The sequence below is a fragment of the Parasteatoda tepidariorum genome, chromosome X1 (genome assembly GCF_043381705.1).
Source record: "Parasteatoda tepidariorum isolate YZ-2023 chromosome X1, CAS_Ptep_4.0, whole genome shotgun sequence".
In the NCBI taxonomy this organism is placed as follows: domain Eukaryota; kingdom Metazoa; phylum Arthropoda; class Arachnida; order Araneae; family Theridiidae; genus Parasteatoda; species Parasteatoda tepidariorum.
In genome coordinates, this window is record NC_092214.1 from 12965296 (window position 1) to 12991634 (window position 26339).

Sequence of the window (26339 nt, forward strand, 5' to 3'; positions counted from 1 at the left end):
TCGAGAACTGAGCTCTACTGAGTGAACAACGAAAATGTTGGAAGTTTTTCTAGAAAGGAAGTGAACAGTGGGGGTGGGGATAATAGGCCATGTCAATAAGGGACCAGGGACCACACACTTTGATGACCAATTCCCATTATCTTCTCTGCTCATTTCCTATTCAAGGAATTTGACCCTTTCCGTTGCATTTCCTTTATGAATTGCAAACAAAAAGGGAAAGGAATTTTACTGCTTTCTCTAAAAGTTAAAGGGATGCGAAAATCAGTTCAAGTCCCCCATAAAATGCGTCAACAAGTTAATAATTTTCTCAAATATTTTGTCCTTTAGAGCATTTTTTGAGATTTATAGGGCATTTTTTTTGTTAGAAAAAANCTTATTATCGTTGATAAGCTGCTTGAAGGAATACCAAATTTTGATGCAATATCTTTTTTTTTCACACCTCTATCCACTTCTTGAAGAATTAAATTTTTTCCTTTAATGGTCAGGCACTTTTGCTTTGACGTTTTGCAGCCGCAAGAAAAGCTACAAGCAGCACTCTGATCAGCAATCAAAAAACAGGAGGCGATTTAGAGAACTGAGCTCTACTGAGTGAACAACGAGAATGTTGGAAGTTTTTCTAGAAAGGAAGTGAACAGTGGGGGTGGGGATAATAGGCCATGTCAATAAGGGACCAGGGACCACACACTTTGATGACCCATCCCCTTTATCTTCTCTGCTCATTTCCTATTCAAGGAATTTGACCCTTTCCGTTGCATTTCCTGTATGAATTGCAAACAAAAAGGGAAAGGAATTTTACTGCTTTCTCTAAAAGTTAAGGGGATGAGAAAATCAGTTCAAGTCCGCCATAAAATGCGTTAACAAGTTAATAATTTTCTCAAATATTTAGGGAAATGGGGAAAGTAGATCTAAAAAAAAATTCGTTAAATAGAAAATTCACTTAGCTATTTAGAAGTTATTTAACGAAGAAATTTCCAAAATGCTCTTGGTTCCAAGGAAAAATTCGCAAAACAGAGAAATTCGTAAAATGGAAGTTCGTTAAATAGAAGTCCGTCTGTATATATATATATGACCATGCTTTTAAGTGTTATGTATGAAGTTAGCAGTTATAAAATAGGTTGCCATAGACTTGGTAATGCTTAAAGCTGGCAATGCTTTGGCAATGAGTGCAAGAAAAATTGTTTGTTTTTTAACCCACTGGCGGTTAAGGAAATGGGCAAAATTGGGAGAATGTTTCTCCCCTACACACAGTTCCCCTATCAGTTAACATGGGAAAACCGGTTTTGCTATGCAGAGAAGACTGCAGGTTAAAATGCGACTTTTTACATGCAGAACCGTCAGTGGGTTAAAGAAGAAATGTGTTTTTTTCCTTTTCTAACTTAGTCATTATCCTTCAGAAAATATTTTAATAAACATATTTATATAACAAATTCATTTTAGATTTAGATGAACTTTTGGAATTGTGGCTCTATATATTATGCTTTTTTCAAATATAATAAAAAGTTTTAAAGTAATCCTATTTTCAGTGTTTATTTAGTAAATTTCAAAATATTTAATATTAACTTAGAAAATATAGAAAAAAATTGTGGCATTGCTACAAATGGTTATAACAAAAATTCTAAAAATTTATTGAGATGGTTTTGAAAGTAACTCCCAAAAAGAAGAAACTCATTTTATTATAAATACAGTGTAAAGTCGCGTATCTGGAATCGGTGGGACTTCCAGAAGTTTGCATAATAGATTTTTCCGTATAATTGACCCCCAAGGTAAACAAAGCTTAAAATGATCAAATAAACAATCTGAATCTAAGAAGCAAAACATAAATAAACATTATTTTTAAGGGGAATAATGTTTTAGTATTAGAATATCTAATCAATCAAACATAAAATATGTATTAGAAAAAAAAATATTATTGCTAAAAATATAGAAAACAAAAAAATTTGACAGTTATGAAAATATTAATACGCCATTTTGAACTAGAACGGTTCAAGCAGGAAGGGGAAATTCATTTCATTCTGGAACAAAGCTTAAAATGATCTAAATCTAAGAAGCAAAAATAAATAAACATTATTTTTAAGGGGAATAATGTTCTGGTATTAGATTATCCAATCAATCAAATATGAAATATTAGGAAAAAAAATTATTGCTTAAAATATAGATAACGAAAAAAAATTCACAGTTATGAAAATAATAATACGCCATTTTTAACTAGAATGATTCAAGGAAGAAAGGGAAATTCCTGTCATTCATTAAGGTGGGTAGGTGGAGAAAAATTCATTTCCTCCTTATTTGTGAAAGAAAATAAGTGTAGAGAGGAGATCATTTAAGATGAGGGTGGGGAAGTGACAAATTATTGTTTTCTCTCCAATCATTGGCTATCAATCAAGCATAAAGGCGGGGCACACTGATGGGGTTCTCTTTATTTTTTCTTGTATGACTGAAAGAATCTGCTAAAGAAAGAATGCTATCCCCTTTTTTCCCCGCCTCCTAAATATTACATGGTCAGGGGAAGAATGAATGTTTCTCAGGGACATGTATCCTTTCAGACCTATTGAAATGTTCCATTTTGACTCCCCCTCCACGTTAATGCTTGCAGCGTTTACCCTTTTCTTTCAATAAAAAGGTTCCAGGAAATGTCTCTTTTACTAGCCAGCGGCATAGGAAAAGAGAGGGGAGGGGATGCAGTTGCGGTCTTTTGAAAACAAATCTCCCTCTTTTCTCAATGGTCTTGGTAGATCTTCTCTTCTTCCCCTTTGTGATTTATGGGTTCAATGCATAAATCAGGGGTTCAGTGCAAGCTAGAAGAGAAAAAGTGTCAAAAGACCTTTTTTTTTTTAAAGGGGAAGATGAAGATATGTTTGTTTATTTTGATTGCTAAAAAGTGTCCGGGAAATCGATCCTTCTGGAAAAGGGACGTCCGGATATGAGACATTACACTAAAACTTATTTAATGCTTCCTAAGCATAAAAGAGTTCTGAAGTCAAATTTATTTATTTAACTGAATAAAAATATTAATTCTTGAAGTATCCTTAAGAGATAACAATTTTTCTACAGATCGCAATGATTAACAAATAAAAATATGTTTGCTAATCAATAACAAAAAGATCAACAATGAAAAATATAGTAAATATTGGATGCCAAAGATGAGAACACAATAAAAAAACCAGATACTTGTGTTTCATCTTAATACTTATGTTAAAACTTGTCCAATCTTGACTGTCCATTTCATAATTAATGAATAAAAGAGCATTTTATCTTGCAAAAAAATTTCAATCATTACAAAGTGTAGTTCAATACAAAATTCAATACAAGCAGTTCAACTACTAAAGATATATATATATTTACTTTAGAGCAACAACACACTGTTTGCTCTAAAATCAAAGCAGTGATTTATTAAACCTTGGAGTAGTACATCCAATAAATCACAAAAAAATATTGAACATATTGAGTAAGTATAAAAAATATTTCGAGCATTATTAACTTTATAAAAGTCAATTTCATATTCAAGCATTTATAGTTTCTATTTTGTTCATAATAGTATTATTCAACTTACAATTTTAAATAAAAAAAAGGTATATTTTTATACACAACATTCATAGAATTAATTGCTATCAGAATTGATTCAACAAAAAATAATAACAAACAATTTTGAAAGTTATTTATATAACAAATTCATTCTTAAATTGATAAAATAGAATCATTTCATTTTTTAATTAAATTAAAAATCAAAACATATCACATGTATAACATCAAAAGCTCTAAATTACATTATGACATGCATTCAGCATAGCTGCTAACTTTTATGAATGTTTTGTAAAATTTTATTTTAATCTTTTTAAGCAAAATTTAATGGTTTTTCTGCATTTTGAATTCAGGAGTTTAATTCAAACTTATATGGACTATCACCATAAGTAAATAAATTAAAGAAATATATAAGGTATTTATATAATGATGTCTTTAAGCTATGGCAAAATAAAAAAAAGATAGTTCTAATAGTAGATAGATAGCTTCAAATTTATAGGCAAAATCATTCCGGTAGAGTAAAAGTTAGCAGGTATGCATATTGGAACACTCCTTGTTTCATGTCTAATTACTTTAACCATCAAAATTAAAGCATTTAAAATCATTTATTTTAATAAAACAAATTAGATTCATGTAATAACTTTCTTTTACCTTCACAAATAGAAATTCATTCTTTACAGTGGATGTACAAGTTGTACTTATTTACAAAACTTATATTACAAGATTTCATTTCCTTTCTTCCATTTTCATATAATAGTTCTGTACACAGGAAATATCATACTTGTGTGCTATGACCAGAATGTAAGATTGGTCTGGCCCATTCAACAAAGTCATCAATTAAAACAGGCCAGGCACCTAACAAAGAGAAAGCAAACTTTAAAATCATTTTTTATAACAAAATTGCTTTGACAATTTTATTATTTATTTCAACTCATTTTAATACAAAATTATAAAAATTAATTCGATTTTGTAACTAAAGATAAAAGCTAAGGGGATACTAAGACATTATGATTTCATGAATTATTAATTTTTTGATCAATCACTTATGGACCAATCAATTTCTGATTTTGATGAAATTTGGTGTGAACATACACTACCAAATACAATAATGGAAGAGACAATAAGTTTTTGATGTTTTTTTTTAAAAAAATTTATCGAAAAATACTTAAAGGATAAAAATTTTAACTTTTGAGGTGTTTAGTTCATGCGATTTTTCATACTTAGCAATAAGATTATAAAGCTTTCACAGGCTTGGGTGACCGACAATAAATTAAAAAAGAAAACAAGTATTTTTGAACCCCCAATGCCAGAAAATCAAACAATAAGCTTGTAACTTGTATCGATTACTTAAGTTGTTACTTTTAATAACCGCATAAAATTTTGTAAATGTAAAATTTTTTTTAAAATTGAATTTTTTCGCTATAACTTTAAAAAATATTTAATGGTATTAAACAAGATTTGTAGGGCAATTTAAAATTAATTACAAAATTTATGATTGAAAATTTTTAAGAAATTGCTAAAAATAGTCTAAGATATAAATAAGATCTTTTAAATTGTGCATGGCAAGAAATTTTTTTTTCTTGTAGAGCATAAATTGTATTTGGCAAATAATGAAAAAGTTTGATTTGAATATCTTAAAAATCTAAAAAGTTTGAAACAATTTTCTAAGTAGTTTTTGTATTTTTTAAAAAGCTCAAAACAATAAAATTCCTAAAATTTCATTTTGTACTATTAAACAAGATTTATTAAAAATGAGACCGGAATTATTGGAGGATCATCCCCCATAAAACTATGTTTTTTCCTTTCTTATACCTTTAAATTTTGGTTACCGTACAATTATTGTAAAGTATTACCATTTGTTATAAAATTTTGTCGTATAAAAGTAAATAAAATTTGTAGAAAACCCCTGACTGTTTTGAGCTCATTTAAAAAGTACAAAAACTACTCAAATAATTGCTCGGAACTCTTTAAATTTTTAATATATTCAAATCAAACTTTTTTCATTAGTTGCCAAATACTTACTTCACTATAAAATTATGAACTTTTTTTAAAATTTTTTTCTGCACATTGGCAGTATAAATACTTAAAAGACTCATATCTTGCACAGTTTTGAACGATTTTTTAAAAAATTTAAATCAATATTGTAATTAATTTTAAATTGCTCCAAAAATTTTGTTTCATTCTAATGTATATTTATAAAGATATAAAAAAAAAAACAAAAAAAAACGTAAGACAATTTATAAAATTGTCCCTATCTCCATAAACATTTACATTAGGTTTACAAAATTTTATGCAAAAATAACTTAAGTAATTGATAGAAGTTACAAACTTATTGCTTGATTTTCTTTCATAGGGTGTCCAAAAATACTTGCTTTCTTTTGTAATTTAGTGTCGATCCCCTAAAGTTCTGAAAGTTTCATATCTGAATGCTAAGCATGAAAAATTGCAATCTCTTAAAGTTTTAAAATAATCTGTTAAGTATTTCTTGAGAAATAAAAAAAAAAACATCAAAAACTTAAAGTGTCTCTTCCATTATTGTAGGGTAGTGAATGTACACAACAAATTTTAAAAAAATCAGAAATTGGTTGGTCCATAAGTGATTGATCTGAAGTAGAATAATGTCTAAATATCAATTTCAGTTTTCTCCCTCCTTTTTTTTCTTTTCTTTCTTGTATCCAAATATTGCATAAATAGAGAAAAAATAGAGAAAATAAAATACAATTTTATTAATTTCTCATACGAAAAAAAAAACAATAATTCATGAAATCATACTAGTGTCTTAAAAACAAAACTTAAAAAAAGTTTTTTAAAAAATGTCAAAAATTAAAAGTGTCTCTTCTATTATAGTAGGGTAGAGCATTTTTGAAGAAAGTAATTCTACCAGTTCTTAGGTTTTTAAGTTGAAAATTGTCAAGTAATGAATGTGACACTAAATATTTTTTAAAAATTGTCAAATTTACATGATTTCAAATTTTTTCATTTAAATGGTAGCAAATCTTTCTGAATTCCAGTAAGAGATATTATCAAAAAACCATTGCAAATCTATAGAGACCTTTCAACTAATATCTTACATGAGTCTCTGGTGGTTTAAGGCAACCTGGTTTAAACTTAGATCTGAAATATCTCAAAAATTTATGGGGCATATTGTCACAATATTTTTCTACCCATGCATCAGGCAAGACTGTGCTATCTGGAACAGAAAAGTAGCACAGAATTAACAAAAGTGATATGCTATATAGTTGTACACTTCTAGAGCTGTAACATTAGACATAATACCCATGAAAAGGTAAGTCAAAACCTAAAATCTTTTGGCCAGTATGAAAGCTCAAACATTTTATGAAGTTCATTTGTAAGAAAAGTAATGTTTATCCATCAGTTTGGCACGTAAGAGGAACCCAGAAAAATACAGGTGAAAGAGGAAATTTCTTTCCTCCTCACCATAAATATACTATAATAGAGCAAGTTTGGTGAGGGTGGGGAGAGGTCAAGTAGAAGAAAAGAATGGTGCTAGTAACTGGAGATTGATTGAATATCTTATAAACAGATTTCTGTGAAAGCTTTGTCGAAACTTACATTTTTGATTTGTGGAATTTTCATTTTGGATTTGCAAAATTCTGTGCATATTTAGAAGAATTTACATCCTTGACTCAATGAATTTAACAATTAAATGGCTTTGAGATTCAGAAAATTACATACCTGTCAACATTGGAGAAATAAGATAGTAACGATCTTACCAGTTACATTTTTTTAGGCTATGAGTAAAGTTTTGACACATCTTGCATAATCATGTAAGTCAAAAAGAGAAATTCAAAATTGGAAACAATAAAAGCATTTACTTTTAGCGAAGTAAAAAATATGTACATAAACTTAACCTAAAGAGGATTAACTATTAACACTCAACATACTGCAGTACTGGTAATAGCACTATCTGTTGAGGAATAAGAGATATATTTTTGCCATCAGCAGATATTTTATCGACAAAATATTTTTAAAAAAATTTCTTCAACAAATACGGAGAAATTTGAGGATATGCAGGGAAACAAGAAACAGTCATAAAATACAGGAGACTTGGCAGGTATGAAATTAGGAGGAAAATCACAAGCCTGACAGTTGTACCTTAGAACATGTTCTAAGGTATAATAGTGGAGAAAAAAAACTGAAGTCAATCTAAATGAATTATCATTATTTTTTCAGAATAACTTTTAAAAATCTTCTCTTCAATAACCACATAAATTTAGTAGTTTTATAAATCTGTCTTAAAAAAAGAGAATGGAATTGAAAGAAATTTTTGTTTACCTCATCTAGAAACTTATTCAATAAGCTTTAAATGCTTACTTTTGTTGTGATGTCATTTATTGGTAAAAATGAAATTTAGAAATAAAAATAATGCTAATGTTGTCCTCAGATTTTTTAGAAATTGTCATTGTCACAAAGTACAACAGGGTGCATAGCCAGGGCTTTCAACAAAAAATAGCACCTTTTAAGTACATTTTAAGCACTCAAAAAAAATTTTTAAACACCATATGCGTTAACAAAATGCAAAATAATTTTTTAAGACTTTACATGATCATGATAAAATAACTAGTTTCTGACAAATTTTTTTCTTGATTATATTATCCACTATAAAAATATCAAGATTTTTCGTTTCAAAATCAGAGGGTGGAAATTAAGCCTGAAATTAAGAACATCTTGCAAAATGCAACAGGGTTGCACATGAGAGTGCATTGGCCTCACCGAACCAGCTCAGTAGAATCACAAGCAGACCCACAAGTATTTTATCAAACAAGTATAATGATTGGCGCTTTCACGCGCTACGAACTGACGGTACGCCGAAATGCATTGTGCTTGAATGAATCATGAAATCATTGAATAGAACAATGGGAAAACTACTCTTTTGCACCATATGTGGCAAAAATTGGGAGAAAAAAAATCTCATTTTCAAAAAGGGAAAATTAAGCACTTTTTAAAAACACTCATTAATAAAAGCACCTTAAAGGGCTTTCAAAACAAGAAAATCGAAAATAAGCAAACTTTACGCACCATGTACAACACTATTCCCTGCTTAAAATCATTTCCTTTTATCGCTTTGGTATTTAGGTTCTTCTGGTTTGTTTTTTTTTTTTATCTTTTACTAAGCAATTCAAGATAAATTAGTTTTACTTAAAAGTCATTACTGTAGGTATAAAGTTATTTTTTACAATGCAAGGAAATATTTTATGCATATTATTTACAAAGTTTCTACTTCATACTTCTAGTTACTGGTAAGCAAAATTGTATACCTTCTTCATCATAGTTGCTCATGTCATCAGATATAATATTACAGAAATCTAGAAGGAGATTCCAAGTATCTTTGGGTATAGATCTTTTATGATGTTCCTGAAAGTTAAAACAATTGCTATTTCAAAGAAAAACAACAGAAATTATTTTCTAGGTAATCCTTCGTTTCCATCAAAATTATAAAATCCAATACAAATTATATTTCAAAATATGCATTTTAGATTAAAACTACATTTAGAATTATATGTTATATAAGATTAAATAAGTTTTATTTTAAAATTTTCATTTCTCAACAATTATGAAAACTTATTTCAAATTTAGGATTTTGCTATTTAAAATAATCCAAAACTTTGTTAACTTTAGAATACAAACATTTTTGGCCATTATTGAATAAAATAATGAAAACAATATGCAGTAATTATTAATAAAAAATTTACATTGACTAATCTTTGAATAAAAACATTTAATATTTATGAGCAGAAATATTTGGATTAGCATAAAAAGGTCCCGAGATATGGAGAAGTATACAAAAAGTTAAATTTATAATAAAGAGACTAAAATTTTGAACATTCCACCACTTTGAAGGTCAAAAATCTAAAACTGCTGAAAATGTTATGCTTATTCAGAGAAACAACATTTTTGTGTTGGATTATGTAACTTATTTAATAGTTAGCACTAAATAAATGGCCAATCCAATCTTATGTTTCAAAAGCAAATATCCAATCACAAGAACAAAATTAAGACATTCAGGTTGATATATATATATATATTTGGTTCCCTTTACATTTCAAAGAAAATGTGTCTATTAGTAAAATTTTGAGACTAAAGATAGCAATTTAATAGCTAAGCCAGCCTAATTTGTTTTTTAATATATATATATATATAGATCTGAAATATCTCAAAAATTTATGGGGCATATTGTCACAATATTTTTCTACCCATGCATCAGGCAAGACTGTGCNATATATATAACAGGTGTATCTAGCAATAGAAAAACAGAGAATTTGTTGCATTAAGCATTTAAAGAAGATGAAAAAAACTTATTCAAGAGATTAACAGAATAGAGACACTGATTATTTAACAGCCCTAGTCATTTTTAAGCACTTCAAATTTAGGATGGGTTACCCAAATTGGATTCACACTAATAAGGGATGAAAGTTAGTCATTATTAAAATTATATTCACGAAAGATTAATTGTAAAATAAATGTTTTTTCTTGGTACTCTATTCTGCTCAGACTTGAAGAAATGCCCGGCAATTTTGTATTTCTTTTAGTTTCCTCGAAAAATATTTGGATTTATTGAATCCAGTTCATCAGTTGATTTTTTTACATGAAATATTAAGATTCAAAATAGCATTGAAAACTGCATCTTGGGCATTAATTGGTTAGTTTAGAATTCCAAACTGTATGATAAAAATATAATAATATTTAAATTGGTTAAATTTTTTTCAATTCAACTTAAGTTTCTGCTAACACTACTTTTAAGTTGTACAATTAAGGACATAACTCAAAAACTAGTTACTTAAAAAAACTCTTATCTACTATTTAAGGCCATTTGGCCAACTATTATGTCAATAATTACTTACTTTTTTTGTTGTAATTAACAATGGTAATCATTCAAATTCAATCGTATTTGAAAATAGATTAAACTGAAAAAGTTTTATTTCATGCAAAAAGTTAAAGCAAATTTTTTATGCTGCACTTATATTCATCTGCCCAATTCTTTAGTAGAAAATAAACATGTTAATATGTTACTATCTACTAGTCCATTAACATGGTTTTCAGTTTATAACATGTTTTGTATTAATTATAATTTAACAACAGTCTAATACTAACAACAGTTTAATACTAACTAAAGCTTTAACTCTTATTTAAATCAGTGCAACCTTTATGGAACTGTTAATTTATAGCAGCAGTCAAACTATCTTGGCAACTTCCAGACCAGTGGTTCCAATCTGGGGTGATTGCCCTAAAGGGGGTGATAGGGCAGTGTTTTCATCGCAGAAAAAAAACAGGGTGAGATTTTAAAAAGTTAAGTGGTATGGAGAAGATGAACAGCTCAAACATTTTTGTCATCTAAGAGTTGTGTTTGGCGTTTCCTGTAGTCCGTTTTTGCTTGGAGCCACTATTCAATACCATTTGAATAATAAACTGGAGGAAGCAATGGGAGGTCTAAAAATTGGAAATGGGTAAAGTCTAAAAATTTAAAAAAAAAAAAAACACACAAAGAGACTTGAAAAAAAATCATTCCTTTAATTATAATACATTTTTAACATCTTCTAATTTTTAAAGCATTGAATATTTCTGCTGCATCTTCATATGGAAAATGTTCTATATATACTTTTTCATCAGCTATTCTCATTAGGTTGCTCAAATGTGTATTTGTTTTGTTTTGATCGTTTCTATTCACATTTGTTTAATTTTCATTCGTCCGTTTTGGAGTAGAAGATATTACAAGGTATTTGTCCATCTTGCATTAATGCGCAAAAAATTTGAACATCTTACATGAAGAAACCTTACCTACGATAAACACTTGGTTGCAGAGAAATGCGTTCTGAAAGAGGTTCGGAGGGATGGTGTTCTGCAGTTCTTAAAAGTTCTGAACAATACTGGTAAATAGGGAAGCTAGATAATGGGGCAGATATTGAAACTAATGAAAGATCCAGGAAGAAAAGTGAAATAGATTTTATTCTAAATGGCAGAATGAGAAATTTGTTTCAAAATGCGAGAAATTTGCGAATTTTGATATTGGTTTATAGAATGCGCGAATTTCTCACGGTGATCATTTTTTAATGTGAGAAAAGAAAAAATATGCGAGAATCTCGCCTTCTTGCGATGTAGTGAAAACACTGTATGGCTCCTCAGAAAGGCGTTAATCCTCAGTAGGGCAATGAGAATCCAAAAAATTGCAATTAATAATAATAATAAAAAAAGAGAGCCTCCTTATCTGAGTCCTATCAACATATTTAGTAACAAGAAGATTAAGATTCAGCTTCTTACAAAGCATTTATGTTGGACATTTATTTGCTTCAAAGGAGAACTATACTTAAATCTAACGAACACAATATTTAAGCTTTCACGGAAATCTTCCAAGCACAAGGCAGTCATTATAGATGTAAAAATGAAAAATTGAGTTTTCTGCTTTTTTATCACATTTTGGTTGTTAATGTTTTCAATTTTTCCAGATAACATTAAAAAAATAAAATTTAAAAAAATTTTCTCCTCATTAAATTATTTCACTTCAAATATAACCTCTTTTTAAAAATAAAATTAAAGGGACACTCATTTCTTTTTTAAAAAATTTCTAAAGTAAAAGTTTTCTAAAGTTCTGGATAAAATTGCTTCATTTTAATTTAAATAAAAATCAGGAATAATTTACCATATATTCAAATTTATTGATGCTCACTTGCAACAATGTACATTTTTTTTCAATGAAAAAGAAAAAAAAGGGGTGATAAGGGGGGCGGAGGGCAACAAATGGTTGGGAACCTGTGTTCTAGACAAACAAAATTAAGTATTAACTATATCACTAATGAACAACAATTTAAATCAATTACTACAAATTAATTGAACACTGAAATCACTATTTAAAATAACATTAATTAAACAAGAGAATCATTGATTAAAACATAAAATAATCATTAAATAAATTATAACATTTATCTGTAACTAAATTAAAAAATCACTAACTGAATAGCTGAATCACTAACAAAATCACACAATCATTAGCTGAAATAATAATTTACTAACAAGATTTGTTCAAAATTCCTAATTTAAAATTACGCAATATAAGAATCAATCCACATGAATTTACCATGCAATTGGTGCCAATTTAGTGTTTGGGTCAAAAAGTGATTACTGAAATGCATAATTCAAATGTCTTTTTTTTTTGTAATAACATTGCATGAAACATATTGGGACAACCGAAAAAATTTAAACACTATATAGGTTTTTGATGATATCGGCAGTGATCAAGCATGTCAAAAAGTTACAGCTCATAAGCACAATTCGAAATTCTTATATCATAATAATGCAAAATAATGGCATGAAAAATATCTGATTTTTTTAAATTATGCCGAAATCAATAGCAATGCTGAAAAATTGATGGAAAAAATGGTATAATCATCAGGTAAAAAAATGAATGATTAAATAAGGGATTTGAATTTAGAGTGTTACGATAATATATGGAAAATATCGAATTGTGAAAACCATGAACAAATCAACAGCAATAAAACTGCCAAAACACTAAATGGATCCAAGATAGATTTAGTAAAAATTGAGCAATATAAGAAATGATCACTCAAATAAATGATTTAAAATTTTCATGTTGCAATTTTATATTTAAAATATTGGGATTTTATTCACTTGATTCGATTTTAGTTAATCAAAAAAGAAACCAAATAAAAAAGGAGGAATAAATATACCTTATTGATTTAAAATTCTTTTATTACAAATTAGAATTAGTAAACAAAATCCCCACTCACAGATGCCTTCATACTGTCTTTCATTGATGAAAAATTAGCCTTATTAAGTCATACTGTATTAAAATATAAGTTTAAAAATATGAGAAAAAGATTACCACTCTTAGAGTGTACAAGATTTTAAATGATTGCGATTTCGGAATTACTATTTTTATTATCACATTTGTTTTTGAGTAATTCTGCCCAAATCCAGACATTTCAGAGTTTTTTATAAGTGAGTCTAAAGTTTTCGAAGCTAAGACAAAGTTGTTTTTCATTCTAGCAAATCTGTGTAAAAAAAAACTCAGTATAGCAAGTAAATGAAAACTTGGATAAAGAAAAAGTGGGTTTTAGGTAAGGGAGAAAAAAAAACATCTTATTAACAGAATTTTGTGAAAATTTTTAACTTCAAAATTTTGGTTTGTGGAACTCTACAAAAATTTCAACAGACTATAAATCTTTGAGTCATGGAAGTTTGCAAATAAACATTTTTGTGATTTGCAGAATTTTTATTTACTCTGTTAAAAATATTTTACATTTGTTTAAATTATATAATATTAAATTATAGAATTCAAAATTTAAGATACCTTTTAATACTTTGCAAGATGAATAATTAAAAAAAATAGATAAATGGTAAGAATAGAGAATTGATATAAATTCTTGCTCCAAATTCACCTAATTTACTCAGATAAAAGAATTTTACAAATAAACGATTTTTGGTTCCATTTAGTTCCAAAAATACAGTCCACCTATGATATAATAATCCCTGCAATTCGACAGAAAGGTGAGTTTAAAAATAAAGTGAATAATAACTTATTACTGGAAAAACTTTTTATGCATCAATTGTTTCACAAAATTATTAATGAAAAAAATTTTAAAAATACAATAAGATCAAGATTATTCAAAGAAATTGGAATTAGATCCACTGAGGATAATTGTAATAGCTATTTGAATAACACAGAGTGCTATCTAGAAATTAATTTTAATATGATTACTTTATATGATTAATCAATATGATAAATATAACTAGAATACCTTACCAAAAAATGATAAAAAAATCAAAGGTACAGTTTGGTGCTTTGTATTGTGATCTATGTGGTTCTATGCAGGTAGAATCTCTAGGTAAGAATTTCTATTTCATTACATTTATAAATGATTTTTCTAGATAGAATAAAATAGGATTGTTAAAACAAAAAGTGATAAATTTTTCACATTTGTTAAAAATAAAATTGCTCTAGAAAAACAAACCATGATATAAGGTAAAAAAATATTGCAATCTAATAATGGCGGGGCATTGTTAAAAAAATAATTTTATAATTATCTTAAATATCAGGGTATTAAAAGAAGACTAAGAGTTAAGAAAGAACTGTAACTAAATGGAAGTACTAAAAGATATAGTAAAGCAATTGTAGATATAACTAAGTGTTTACTAATTCTAAGTAATCACCAATTTTTTTGGGAGAAGCAAACAAAACTGTGAATTATATGTCCTGGTAAAACCCTATATGAAATGATGAAATACCAAATGCAAGATATTTCAAAACATTTGAATGCATAGCTTACTGTATAAATAAAGATCAAAATAAAAAGAAATTTGATAAATTTTTATAGGGTATGAAAAAGAAATTTTCATTGGGTATTCAGAACAATCAAAAGCCGATCATAATCGGTTACGAAAAGAGAGAAAAATTGAGTTGCTTAAAACAGCAAAATTATCAAAACAATTTTTGTGTAATAACTTAATTGATCAATATCAAGATTTTTCCTCTATTAATGATAATCCCAAATTTTCTTGACTAACTGATAAAATGAGAGAAGTCTAAATTCTTATTAATATAGGAACTTACTTCTAAAACTGAAATCATAAACAAAAATCGAAATCAAAACAAGAATATTGAAATTATGAGTGAATTAAAAAGTGATTTTGAATTAGAGAATGAAACAAAAAGAATTATCAGCTAGATCAAAAAATATATACATAGAGCAACCAGGTAGACCTTAAAAAGAACATGATAAAGAAATAATCTAAGTATCTCAAAAATTAAAACTAATTGGGCTTAACAAAAACCTCAGTAAAATGAATAGTTTAACGCATTATTGAAGGAAATAAAATTTATCCTTAAAAAGAACACATTTGAGTTAGCAAATAGGCCCTTCGATAATGCGAATGTAATCAGATGCAGAATTGTTTTAAGAAGCAAATACAATTCCGCAGAAAAGCTAGATTAATTGCACAAGGCTTTTTTCAACAACTAGGAATAAATTTATGCTACTGTAGCACCCACCACAAAGCTCTATCTGTTTATTGACATCCTTTGCAAAATTTAAAACTCAAATACGGAATTTTGACATAACACATCTGCATCTAAATGGAATACTTGAAAAGGAAATTTAAATTTAATGCCTAAAATACACAAAAAGCCCATCAAAAATATTAATTGAAAATGAGGCTACAAAAATAAATTAGTTAAAAAGGCTAAACAAATTCTAAATAATATGCTTAAGATTGATAATGTAATAAACTTAACGAATCCTTACCCGAGTTAAAATAATCTGGTAGGTTAAATTAAAGAAAATTTTACAAAAAATTGGAGCTAAAAACACCATATCAGACTTTTATGTTTATCATATGGAACAAAATGGGAAATTTATTATTTTAATTGTCTATGTTGATGATACAGCTCAGGTTGTGAGAAACTAAGCTAATTCTAAACATGTTTTGATAGAGCACAAGTAAATCTAATGAAAATTAAAGGTGGCGTTTCTGTTAAATATACATACGTTAATGACTTAAAATCTTAAACATACTCCCACCTTGCAAAGTGATATTATAAATACAGGGTGGCCACTCAAATCAGGTTTCAAACTTCCCTGATTTTTCCAGGTTTTCCAGTAAAATTCTTAAAATTTCCAGGTTAACGTGTTTTTTCCCCCCTGCTAAAGTGCAGTATAGGTACATGGAAAGTGTCAATATTAGTGTATTAGTCAATATAGTGTAGTATTTCATTTAAAATTTTATTTTTAAAATATATCATCTTGAATAGATGTGGAGGAAACAATATGTTTAGCTTGCAGAAAATAACGCTTTTAATGAATAAAATTTTTTCTTAAGTGTTAAATAGTTTTTGCACAAAATGTACCAAATAGCAATGATCCAAAAAAACCTTGGATAAGTACTGTTTAATATATTTTTATTAAGCGAAAGAAAATAATTCCAGGTGATTAGAAACCAATAAATTCTATTTATTGGTTTCAATTATTACCAATGGTTACCAATTAAATTATAGAGCCATTTTATACTGTATTTTATACAAACAGTGCTCTTTATATAATTCATTGAAATAATTTTCTTTAAACCAATATCATAAGTCAAATGTTTAAATAATGTTGCTTGTTTCAAATTAGCACTATTATTTTAAGTCATATTCAGTATTTGTAAACGAAAAATTGTAAATTTCTTGTTGCATATTCTATAGAGAAAAAAAACTAGATACAATTCTTTAACTTTTATTCTTTCTTTTCCGTTTCTTAATGGAAATTAGAATACATTAAGAATTCCAATCTAACATGGTTTCCTAGTTTAGATAAGTTAATTGGTTTTGTTTTTACACCTGGGCAATTCCATGGTGTAGGAAAAAAATGAACATTAATTTCTTAGAAAAATTATCTTACAAAACAAAACTTAGCTGAGAAAAATAATTCATTGGACAAAAGCTTTCAGAAAAAGAATGCAAGATAAAATCTCTAAATTTTTGAGAATTTTATAAAGTTAAAAATACTGAAACATTTTGAATAATTTTGTTAAAAGAAAAAAAATACCCCCCAAGCAGAGGAACAAACTTCAACAATTAATGAATTCAGCCCACAGAATAAAAGACTTTTAAAAAAAAATTTACTTTTATGAACAGATGCAAATATCCTAATCCTTTCTTCCACATTTTTGCCTTTCTTATACTACATAGTCTCATAACCTCTAATGAGGTCAAAGATTTCTCCATTCATTTCCCAACATAAAAGAGTTTGAAATGGCATTCTAGTTTAACTGGGTAATAATAAAGAGAATTTTAATGCAAGAAAAGTATTGCTGAGTTGATGATATTTCAACTTCTCTATGATAAATTTACGTCTAAATAAAAGTGGATATAACAGATGGTAACATAATTTAAATTAAAAGAAAATTTTCAGTTTTTCTTTGAAATTCCCTGATTTTTCCAGGTTTTTATCCAAATTTCCCTGACTTTTCCAGGTTTTTTCCAGTATAAAAAAATTCCCTGATAATTCCAGGTTTTCCAGGTGGGTGGCCACCCTGAACTAGCACTTTGGAACATGCATTTAGCATTTCGTTAAAATACAAACTAACTGATGTATATTGGTCACCTTTTATACGAAACTAATTAAGAAAATCGTCAGTTATTATATAAATAATAAAAAGTTCATAAATCTAAATGTTGTGGAATTTTCATGATTCTTCCCAATCTGCTTTTGATAAGAGAATTAATTCACTTCCAAATTATCAGGCACATCAACGGAATTGGGATTTTTATCAACTTTCAAGTTAATTTTCCTTGAAGACTTTTCCAGAACATTCACATCGTTCTTTGCTGATAGCTCTAAAGGATAAAGTCTTTGGAAAGGTCGGATCCTTTCTCCTTGAGAGGTTCTTAAACTGGCTACTCTAGGAATACTGTCCTTTCCAGGATACAGCTCCAAGACAATTCCAAGAGGCCAATCTACGCGTCGAGCATTATCTTGTCCTATTAAAACAATATCACCGATGCTTATTACATCATTCCTTCTTATTCCCTTGCGCACTAGCTGAGCAAGATATTCATTTCTAAATCTTTGTTTGAGATCTTCACGTAATGTTTACAAAACTTTTACACGCTTCAACATAGAGGTTCAATTAACAAGGTCTAGATCGGGAGTTTCGTTGCTGTTGCTACCTTCCCCGTACATAAACGATGACAGAGTTAAAGGTACTAATTCAGATGGATCATCGTGAATGTAGGTCAACGGTCTGCTATTTATAACCGACTCACAGCCACATAAAATTGTAGTTAGCTCTTCATAATCTACAACAGATTTACCTAACACATGTCGGAGAAGAGTCTTAAACATTCCAACTATCCGCTCCCACCACCCACCCCACCATGCTGCTGTGGGAATAAATTTCCAAATTATTTTCTAGGTGGTTGAGTACACAGCAATCTTGTCCCATCTAAATCCCTTAAATAATTGTTTGCTCCTACAAAGTTCTATCCATTACCCGAGTAAATGACCGATATTCGACCTCGTCTTGCGATAAATCGTCTGAATGCTTGTATGAAAGCATCTGTAGTGAGAGAACATACTAATTCAAAGTGGACTGCTCGGTACACAGCACAGGTAAACAAAACGATCCAAGCCATTTCCTTCGATTTTAGATACAGAGGACCGGCATAGTCCACACCAGACACTTGAAAAACTTTTGTCTGAGTAACTCTTTCTCTTGGAAGGGCGCAAAAGGAAATTCTACAGGTTTAGCTCGATGACGCTTACAAGTCACACACTTGGAAATAACTTTACTTACTAACTTTTTAGCTTTAAAAATCCAGTATCGCTCTCTGAGTCTTGAGAGTAAGATGGAACGACCTGCATGCATCGCTTTTATATGCTCTTCACTGATTAATTCTAACACAACACTGTTAGCAGGTAAAAGAATTGGACATCTGAAATTCTCATCACTGTGTACCAGTTTGGTCTTTACTCTCAGAAGATCATTTTTATCTCGAGAAGCTTGCCTTTTGGCGAGAAGTTTATCATCTTGGAAATGCGTCGTTTGCATTGACTTAAAAATCACACTTTCTGCCTTTGTTAACGCCTCACAGATTAAATTTCCCTTTAACTTATCTTGACGTGAAACGTTGTGGACAAAACGTTGGATTCAAGCGACTACTCTTACATTTCGGCTATATGTTGAAAAGTAATTACACCATATTTCCATTACTTCAACATTTACCATGGAAATAACCACTTGTTTTCTTTTTTCCAAATTTACTTCCTCATCATTAACGGAAATTTCGTCAGCTGCTTCAGGCCATTCCGTGTGGGAAAGATATAGCCAGCTGGGACCCTTCCACTATTTTTAAATTGCCAAGTTATTGAGCAGAGCAACCTCTACTTCGTAAGTCTGCGGGATTCATAGATCCGGGCAAATGCCTCCATGCTTTTACCGGAGTCCATTTCCTGATTTCTTGAACTCGATTTTCCACAAATGTGTGTCTTCTCTTCTAAGCCAAGCTAATACAGTTGTTGAGTCTGTCCAGAAATGAACTTTGTCCGCCTGAAACTGTTTTACTATTTCAATAGATAGATGAGCTGCAATTGCGGCGCCAAGAAGTTCAAGTCGAGCAATTGTTGTTTCCTTTTTCCCCGCTAGGAGCGATTTTAGCTTTACTTTGAATCAGGTGAACTTCAGCATTGCTTTCATCTTCTATTCTCAGGAAAACTACTGTGGAATACGGAAATTTACTGGCATCAAAAGAATGTGCTTGTAACCTTTGTCACAATGCAACCACCTTGGGATTTCTATGTGCTTCAGATATTCAAGCTGATTTAGCCACTTTGAAAAATATTCTCGTGTTTTTTTGTCAACTTCATCGTCCCAACCAATTTTTGCTTTTCACAAATTTTGTAACCAAAATTTTGGTCATAGCGATACCGGGCAAGTTATCCCCATAGGATCAAAGTTCTGTGTGAGGCAGCTAAAATGCTTCCTTTGGTGATTTTTTTCATGTTTTGCGTCTTTCATATCAGGAATATTAATTAAAAGAGTATTACTTTGTCTATTCCACTTCATTCTCCAGAATGTTGGTCTCACTGATAGGTTAGTAGACTCCCACCCTCGTAAATCAAATTGTCTTTCAGCCATACTATTAGTAGGAACTTCTAAGAATTGTTTCAACTCTGATTTAGTTTTCACGCTTGTGAGGCACTTATCTACATAAAAACTGCATATTAGTTCCTGTAAAATCTCTTTAAGGTATTTTTTATTCCCTCCCATTGCTTCCTCCAGTTTATCATTCAAATGGTATTGAATAGTGGCTCCAAGCAAAAATGGACTACAGGAAACGCCAAACACAACTCTTCGATGACGAAAATGTTTGAGCTATCCATCTTCTCCATACCATAAGAATTGCAGGAGTTTCTATCATTTTCATAAAGACTTATTTGCAAAAAGGTCTTACATATATCAGCTGTTACACCAAATTTATATCTTCGAAACTTATTTTATCATTGAGGGAATTACTTCTATCAAATTTAACCCTTTCTCAACATCATTTAAACTAGGAACTCCTTTTCTCTTAGAAGAAGCATTAAACACGGGCCTGAATTCAGTTGTGCTGCTCTCCTTTATCACAGGTCGATGAGGTAATTAGGGACAAGGTATCCCCATGTCTTCTTTTGGAACCTCTTCAATTATTTCCTCTTTCTCCCAGTCCCTGAACACTTCTCCATAGGCATCATACAATTTGTTGGTTTTCAATTTGCGTGTTGTCATTTGCAATCTCTTTAACGCCAAATCATAATTATCTGGCAAAGGCAAATGCCCATCAAGCCATGGCAGACTAACTATAAAACGGCAATCTCCTTCAACTTTCACTGTATTTAAGAAATGTTCCATTGAGGCTTCTTGCAGCTCCTCTCTAGATTTTTGTTCTGAAGGATCTTTTATTCCTAAGAAATCTAATCTCCACAGCTCCAAAATATCCATTTCATTTACTAAAAGGGAAGTAACCAACATTGCGTTGCTTGATGGTAAATCATATTCAGGTGCTTTCCCTGTTAAAGTCCATCCCAGTAGTGTCTCTATTGCTACTAATCCACTGGCCAAAACTATACCATTTCGAGTCATAAGTTTTTCTATTACGTCAGCTCTGAGCAGAATTTGAACTGGTTGTGACTCATTTGAAATGTCTGACAACATTATATTAATTTCTTCAAGATCTTTTAACCAGGGTCCAAAACTAACAGGTGTTATACTATCACAAATAGATGCTTGATCCAAAGCTTCCGCGTTACAAGTCAAATTATTCTTTGGATTCCTTAATCTAATTTTATAGCACGTGTGTTCAAATTTATCTGATTTATGACCATCAAACAAAGAGTGTATGAGAGTTTCTTTTCTCAAGGGAACATATTCCATCTCTTCAGTCAAATTTTTTAAAATATATGTTCTTTGTGATCCAGAATCTAAAACTGCTCTTACCACAATTTCTTTTCTATCAAATATCAGCTTTAGTTTCATAGTTTGAAGGTACACTTTCGGACCATACGTAATGTTGAACATGTTTATTTCAGAACTTTCACTTTTCTGCCCAGATTTATCGGGTTCACGATTTCTTGCAGCTAAAGATTCACACATTAGTACCACGTGTCTTTTACCGCATACGACACATTTTATAATAGCTTTGCACTTACGAACTGAATGTCCTTGCATTAAACAGGCAAATCAACATCGATTTTCTCTTACTATGTTCTCTCTTCCAGCTAAAGTCATATTTTGAGAGGAAAAGCAATCTGAACTTTTATGTTTCCCAGAACAAAAAACACACCCTTTCTTCAAATCCTTTACACCTGTAGTCAATAGATTTGCTGCTGTTGGAAATCTTCTTGTTGGCAAATCTCTTGCTTTCTTCTTAAAGGGCTGGCATTTTTCATCAGATCCCAAGCCAAAACCTGACTTGGCCAAATTAATTCTTTCTTCACCTTCTGTCTTCAGAAAAGCCATGATGTTTGTTAATCGCTCCTTGGCGTCAACAGAAGCAATGCACGAAGAACTTCGGTTCCATGCTTTCAGAAACTCTTCTTGGAAACAAGATTCTACCATAGGGAATAGTATTGAAGCTCACGGTCGTAACACCTAACATTTCTAAAGCTCTAAGACATGACTCTAGTTTGGTTTGTCATAAAGAGACGTCATAGATATTTTTTCATGCTTTTGAATGGAAAATATGAGCTTCAACAATTCCCTAACATAAACTTCTACCTAAAGGTCATCCTTGCCAAATCAGGTTTTGAAGCTATCAACTGCTTTGGTATAGTTTGCAGAGGTTGACAGAAAGGTTTCTACAACTTCTTTAGCTCAAGATCCAACAGTTGTAGCTTGAATCAGGTATTGAAATTTGTTTTCAGGGTGCAATATCTGTATCGTTATGAATTTGTTCAAATTGTTCCCAAAATGGTAGCCAATCTTTTATATCTCCACAAAATTGCCTAAGTTGTAATTTTGGAAAATTAAACTGCTTTCTGGCACTAATAATATTTGGAGGAGACTCTCCGGTTCCAAACGATGTAGCTTGAAGTCTCGCCAACGCCAGTTCATGTTTTCTTATATTTTCTCTCTCTTCATATTCTCTTTGTCTCAATTTTTTTTCATATTCTTCCTTTTGTCGTCGATCATTGATAGTTGCTGCCAATACACTTGTTACAAAATCTGAATCAGCTAAATATTCTTTACTTTTCAAAATGATTGCTTTCAGATCTGATACAGTAGCTTTTTGAGGTAATACTTCGCCAATTTCTTGGGCAACAATAATAAGATCTTCCTTTTTAAATTCTTTTGGTGCTAAAAACATTTTTCAAATCAGAAGTGGCATATCAACGGTCCTGTCGCAGATGCCACAAAATGTCGCTAATAAGTTGAAATAAATAATGCAGACGCCTTTTAAATAAAATCAATCAAATGAACTACAAGTTCTACAGATGAATGACAACAAATATAAAACTTTAACCTTTTAATAACCAATAATTTAGCATCAAAACGAATTCTAAAAAAATATATTCCAAACTTAAACAAAAAAACAACTATATCTGGTTGCCACGCAACCTAAAATGAAATTTTAAAACAAATAAATCTAAAGAAAATTAAAGGTGGCGCTTCTGTTAAATATACATACATTAATGACTTAAAATCTTAAACAATGGACTTGGTAATGTTTAAATTTAATAATGAACAAATAACTGGTTATACTGATTTTGATTGTGCTAAATGTACAGATGATAAAAGATCTTATACTGGTAATTGTTTTAAATTAGGTAACAGTTTTACCTCAAGGGAAACTAACTAAAAAGTAAAGAACTGTAACTTTGTCTTCAACAGAATCTGAATATATATTGTCAACTGAAAGTGTTAAGAAAGCTCTATATAAGCAAAAAGCGTTAAAAGAGCTAAATTTAAATACATTTTGTTATGTTACTTTATTTGGTGACAACTCTAATGCTTTTAAACTACCTGAAAATCCATTATATCATAATCGAACAAAATATATTATCAATCAAAAATTACCATATCACCCTCAAATATTACAAATCTACAAATGATATGATATCTACAAGTGATATGGGAGCAGATATATTGATCAAAGGACTACCAAATTGAAAACATTATAAATGTCTTGAAACTATTAGCGTATATGATTTATAGTTGCAAAAGGTAAATAAAACCCTAATGCTCATATTGAGTGGAAGTGTTGGAAATATAAAAAGAAAACAATGCTCAAATTTAACAATTAGCAGGGGTCTGTCCAGACATTTTGTAAAAGGTCCGTTTTTTGTTAAAAAAATTACTCACATTATTTCAATCAGGATCCTGCTTTTATGAATTTGTGCAAATAGGGTCCGGTTATTGCAAAAAACTTTTTCTGGGAGTTTTTAAATTGTAAATAGATACAAGATTATGCTTAGCATTGTAAAATTATAATTAAAAAAATTTAAATTTTCAAAAATAAATAGTAATTGCTGCTACTAAATTAGAGATGCAACACACAAATATTTGGTATTTAGCCTATACTGCTGAAAGCAGAATATTCATTTCTGACGAATAATGGAAGAATCGTCTGCAGAAGGCAAAATTTAATTCGTTTACACCCATCTTTCTTGTTTTCTACCCTGGTAAGGGTTTATTCAATGGGAAGGGTTATTATAATGAAGATAAACAAATTTGTGAAGGGTTCGATTAAAAGAAAAATCATTTTGAGAAGGGTCCGTTTTTATGAAAAGATATTAATTATGTGAAGGGTCCATTAACAGACCCAAATTTCTTCTTAACAGACCCCTGATTAGTGTTCCTCTTAGCAGGGATAACACAAATATTAAACCATCATTGAATGAGGATAATTATTCGATTGGATTTCTTACTTTGTGCCATTATAATGCATATAATAAATGGGTTAAATGTTTGTTGCTTTTAATCATCTTCTCAGGGCTCGAAAAAACTCAGAAATTTTTCCAAAAATTAACCCGTCCTCCTTTGAAACAGTAATAAAAGAAATACTAGGTTACTAATTGTAAAACCTAGTATTTCTATTATGAAATAATTTATTTCTTTGATGAAATAATTTAAATAACAAAGGTTAAGTTATATGTCAGTTATCATGTCAATTTATCCGATGGTACTGCGTTTTTTAAATGAATCAAATATGACGTTTGCCAGTTCCACAATCAAGCCAATGATTTACAGCAGTTTCTGCACAGAAATCTGAAAGAGGTTTTCCATTTAGGTAGATGTTCATAAATGCGTTTAACGCTTCTTGTTTAAGACCAGTAAGTAATGTGTTTTTTTGTAAGTTCATTGCTGAAAAGCACATTTCAACCGCTGCAGTACTCCCAGACAGAGAAAACATCAATTCCACCATGCGCAGTATGTTGCTGTATTTCGAGATTAGAGGGCCATTTTAGAAGTGAGGCGCTAGACTCTTGGAAGATAACAAAAATTGAAAATGTATCACGAACATTAACGGGAAAATGGTTGCCCGCGCGGACGCTAGATTCGAGAAATTTGTTGTCCGTGGGGAATTTTTGACCGCCGAGGACGGGCGGTTTTTCAAGCCCTGCATCTTCTACTACATTAAACATTACCCTAAATATAAAAAAAATGCTTCTATTAATGAAATGCTGAAAAAAATGGCATTAACAATATTATATCCAAATAATTTTATTTTAAGTATTATGAAAAGAGTAGTATTCTTATTAACAAAGAACTATTAACCTTGAATAAGCATGAAGTTGTTATTATCATAGCATTGTTGTTATCAAAGTTGTATTTTTATCAGAATTATTAAGTATTATAAGCAAATGCATGCCCTTCAACAAGTTTCTTTAAAATGTTGTTTCTCCAGAGTCTGCATTTACATTGCAATTTTATATTTTGTATTATTTTCTTATGAACAGTGATTGGAATAAAAAAAAGTGTACTTAGTGTACTTTGACAGTTTAAAAATTCTGATGTATATAACAAAATTCATTATATTTAGACATTCTTTATCAGCATAATTTGTGTTCATGCATCCACTGAAGACAGAGAAAACTCTGATAGGGAAAGTTTATATAATTTGTTAGAAAATACTTTTGAGAATTTCCCACAAGTGATATGAACTTCTGATAGAATATTTCGTTGCAGAAATCAAAAATGACACTGTGATAAAGCCTAATATTCGAGAGCAAGATTACATCAAGTGACTAATACCAAATGGAAATTTTTGGTCAACTTTGCTGTAGCAAATTAATCGCAAGAATTACTGATTGGTGGCACAATATTTCAGCATAAGAATATTCATAAAGTGACGTTAAGGTTACCTGATGGGTAGACATTTTCTTATAATCCTTAGACACCGAAGTAACTTATTGGATGCATTGCTATAGAGGAGCAAAGGTGGATTCAAATCACTTTTCATCTTCGTCGTCAAAAATTAGATGTTGATAAAAAAAAACACTCTATTATAGAAAAGAAACACCTTATAGGAAGCTAGCAGATATTGAACTTTAAAACCTAGGCATTTAGAACTTTATAAGAATAAATTCCAAGAAAGGTTACAGGCAGATCTTGCTGAACAGGAGACTTAAAGTTACTGAGAAATACTTAAACCAATAATAAGCGATAATGTAAATGAAACCTTATCCAAAGAGAAAAAGATTGGTTCGATCTAAGTGCAACTTGGCTTAGAACCAAAAAAAGAATGTTGCCTACAAATTAATGATCCAGACGCATTACACATGAAAAGCTGAAGAATTAAAGACATAAGAAGGCAGGAAAAGACATCACAT

General features: G+C 29.9%; 1 protein-coding gene across 1 annotated transcript in view; it reads right to left on the bottom strand.

Annotated features, from left to right (window-relative positions):
- Positions 1 to 2966: 2966 nt before the first annotated feature.
- LOC107454823 (defective in cullin neddylation 1 domain containing SCCRO) overlaps positions 2967 to 26339 on the bottom strand; it is a 67652-nt gene continuing 44279 nt past the window's right edge. Inside the window, exons 6-7 of the mRNA XM_016072130.3 lie at positions 8799 to 8895; positions 2967 to 4374 (exon numbers count right to left, since the gene is read on the bottom strand). Coding sequence (XP_015927616.1) covers positions 4295 to 4374; positions 8799 to 8895 — 177 coding nt within the window. The 3' untranslated portion in view covers positions 2967 to 4294. The remainder of the gene's footprint in view (positions 4375 to 8798; positions 8896 to 26339) is intronic.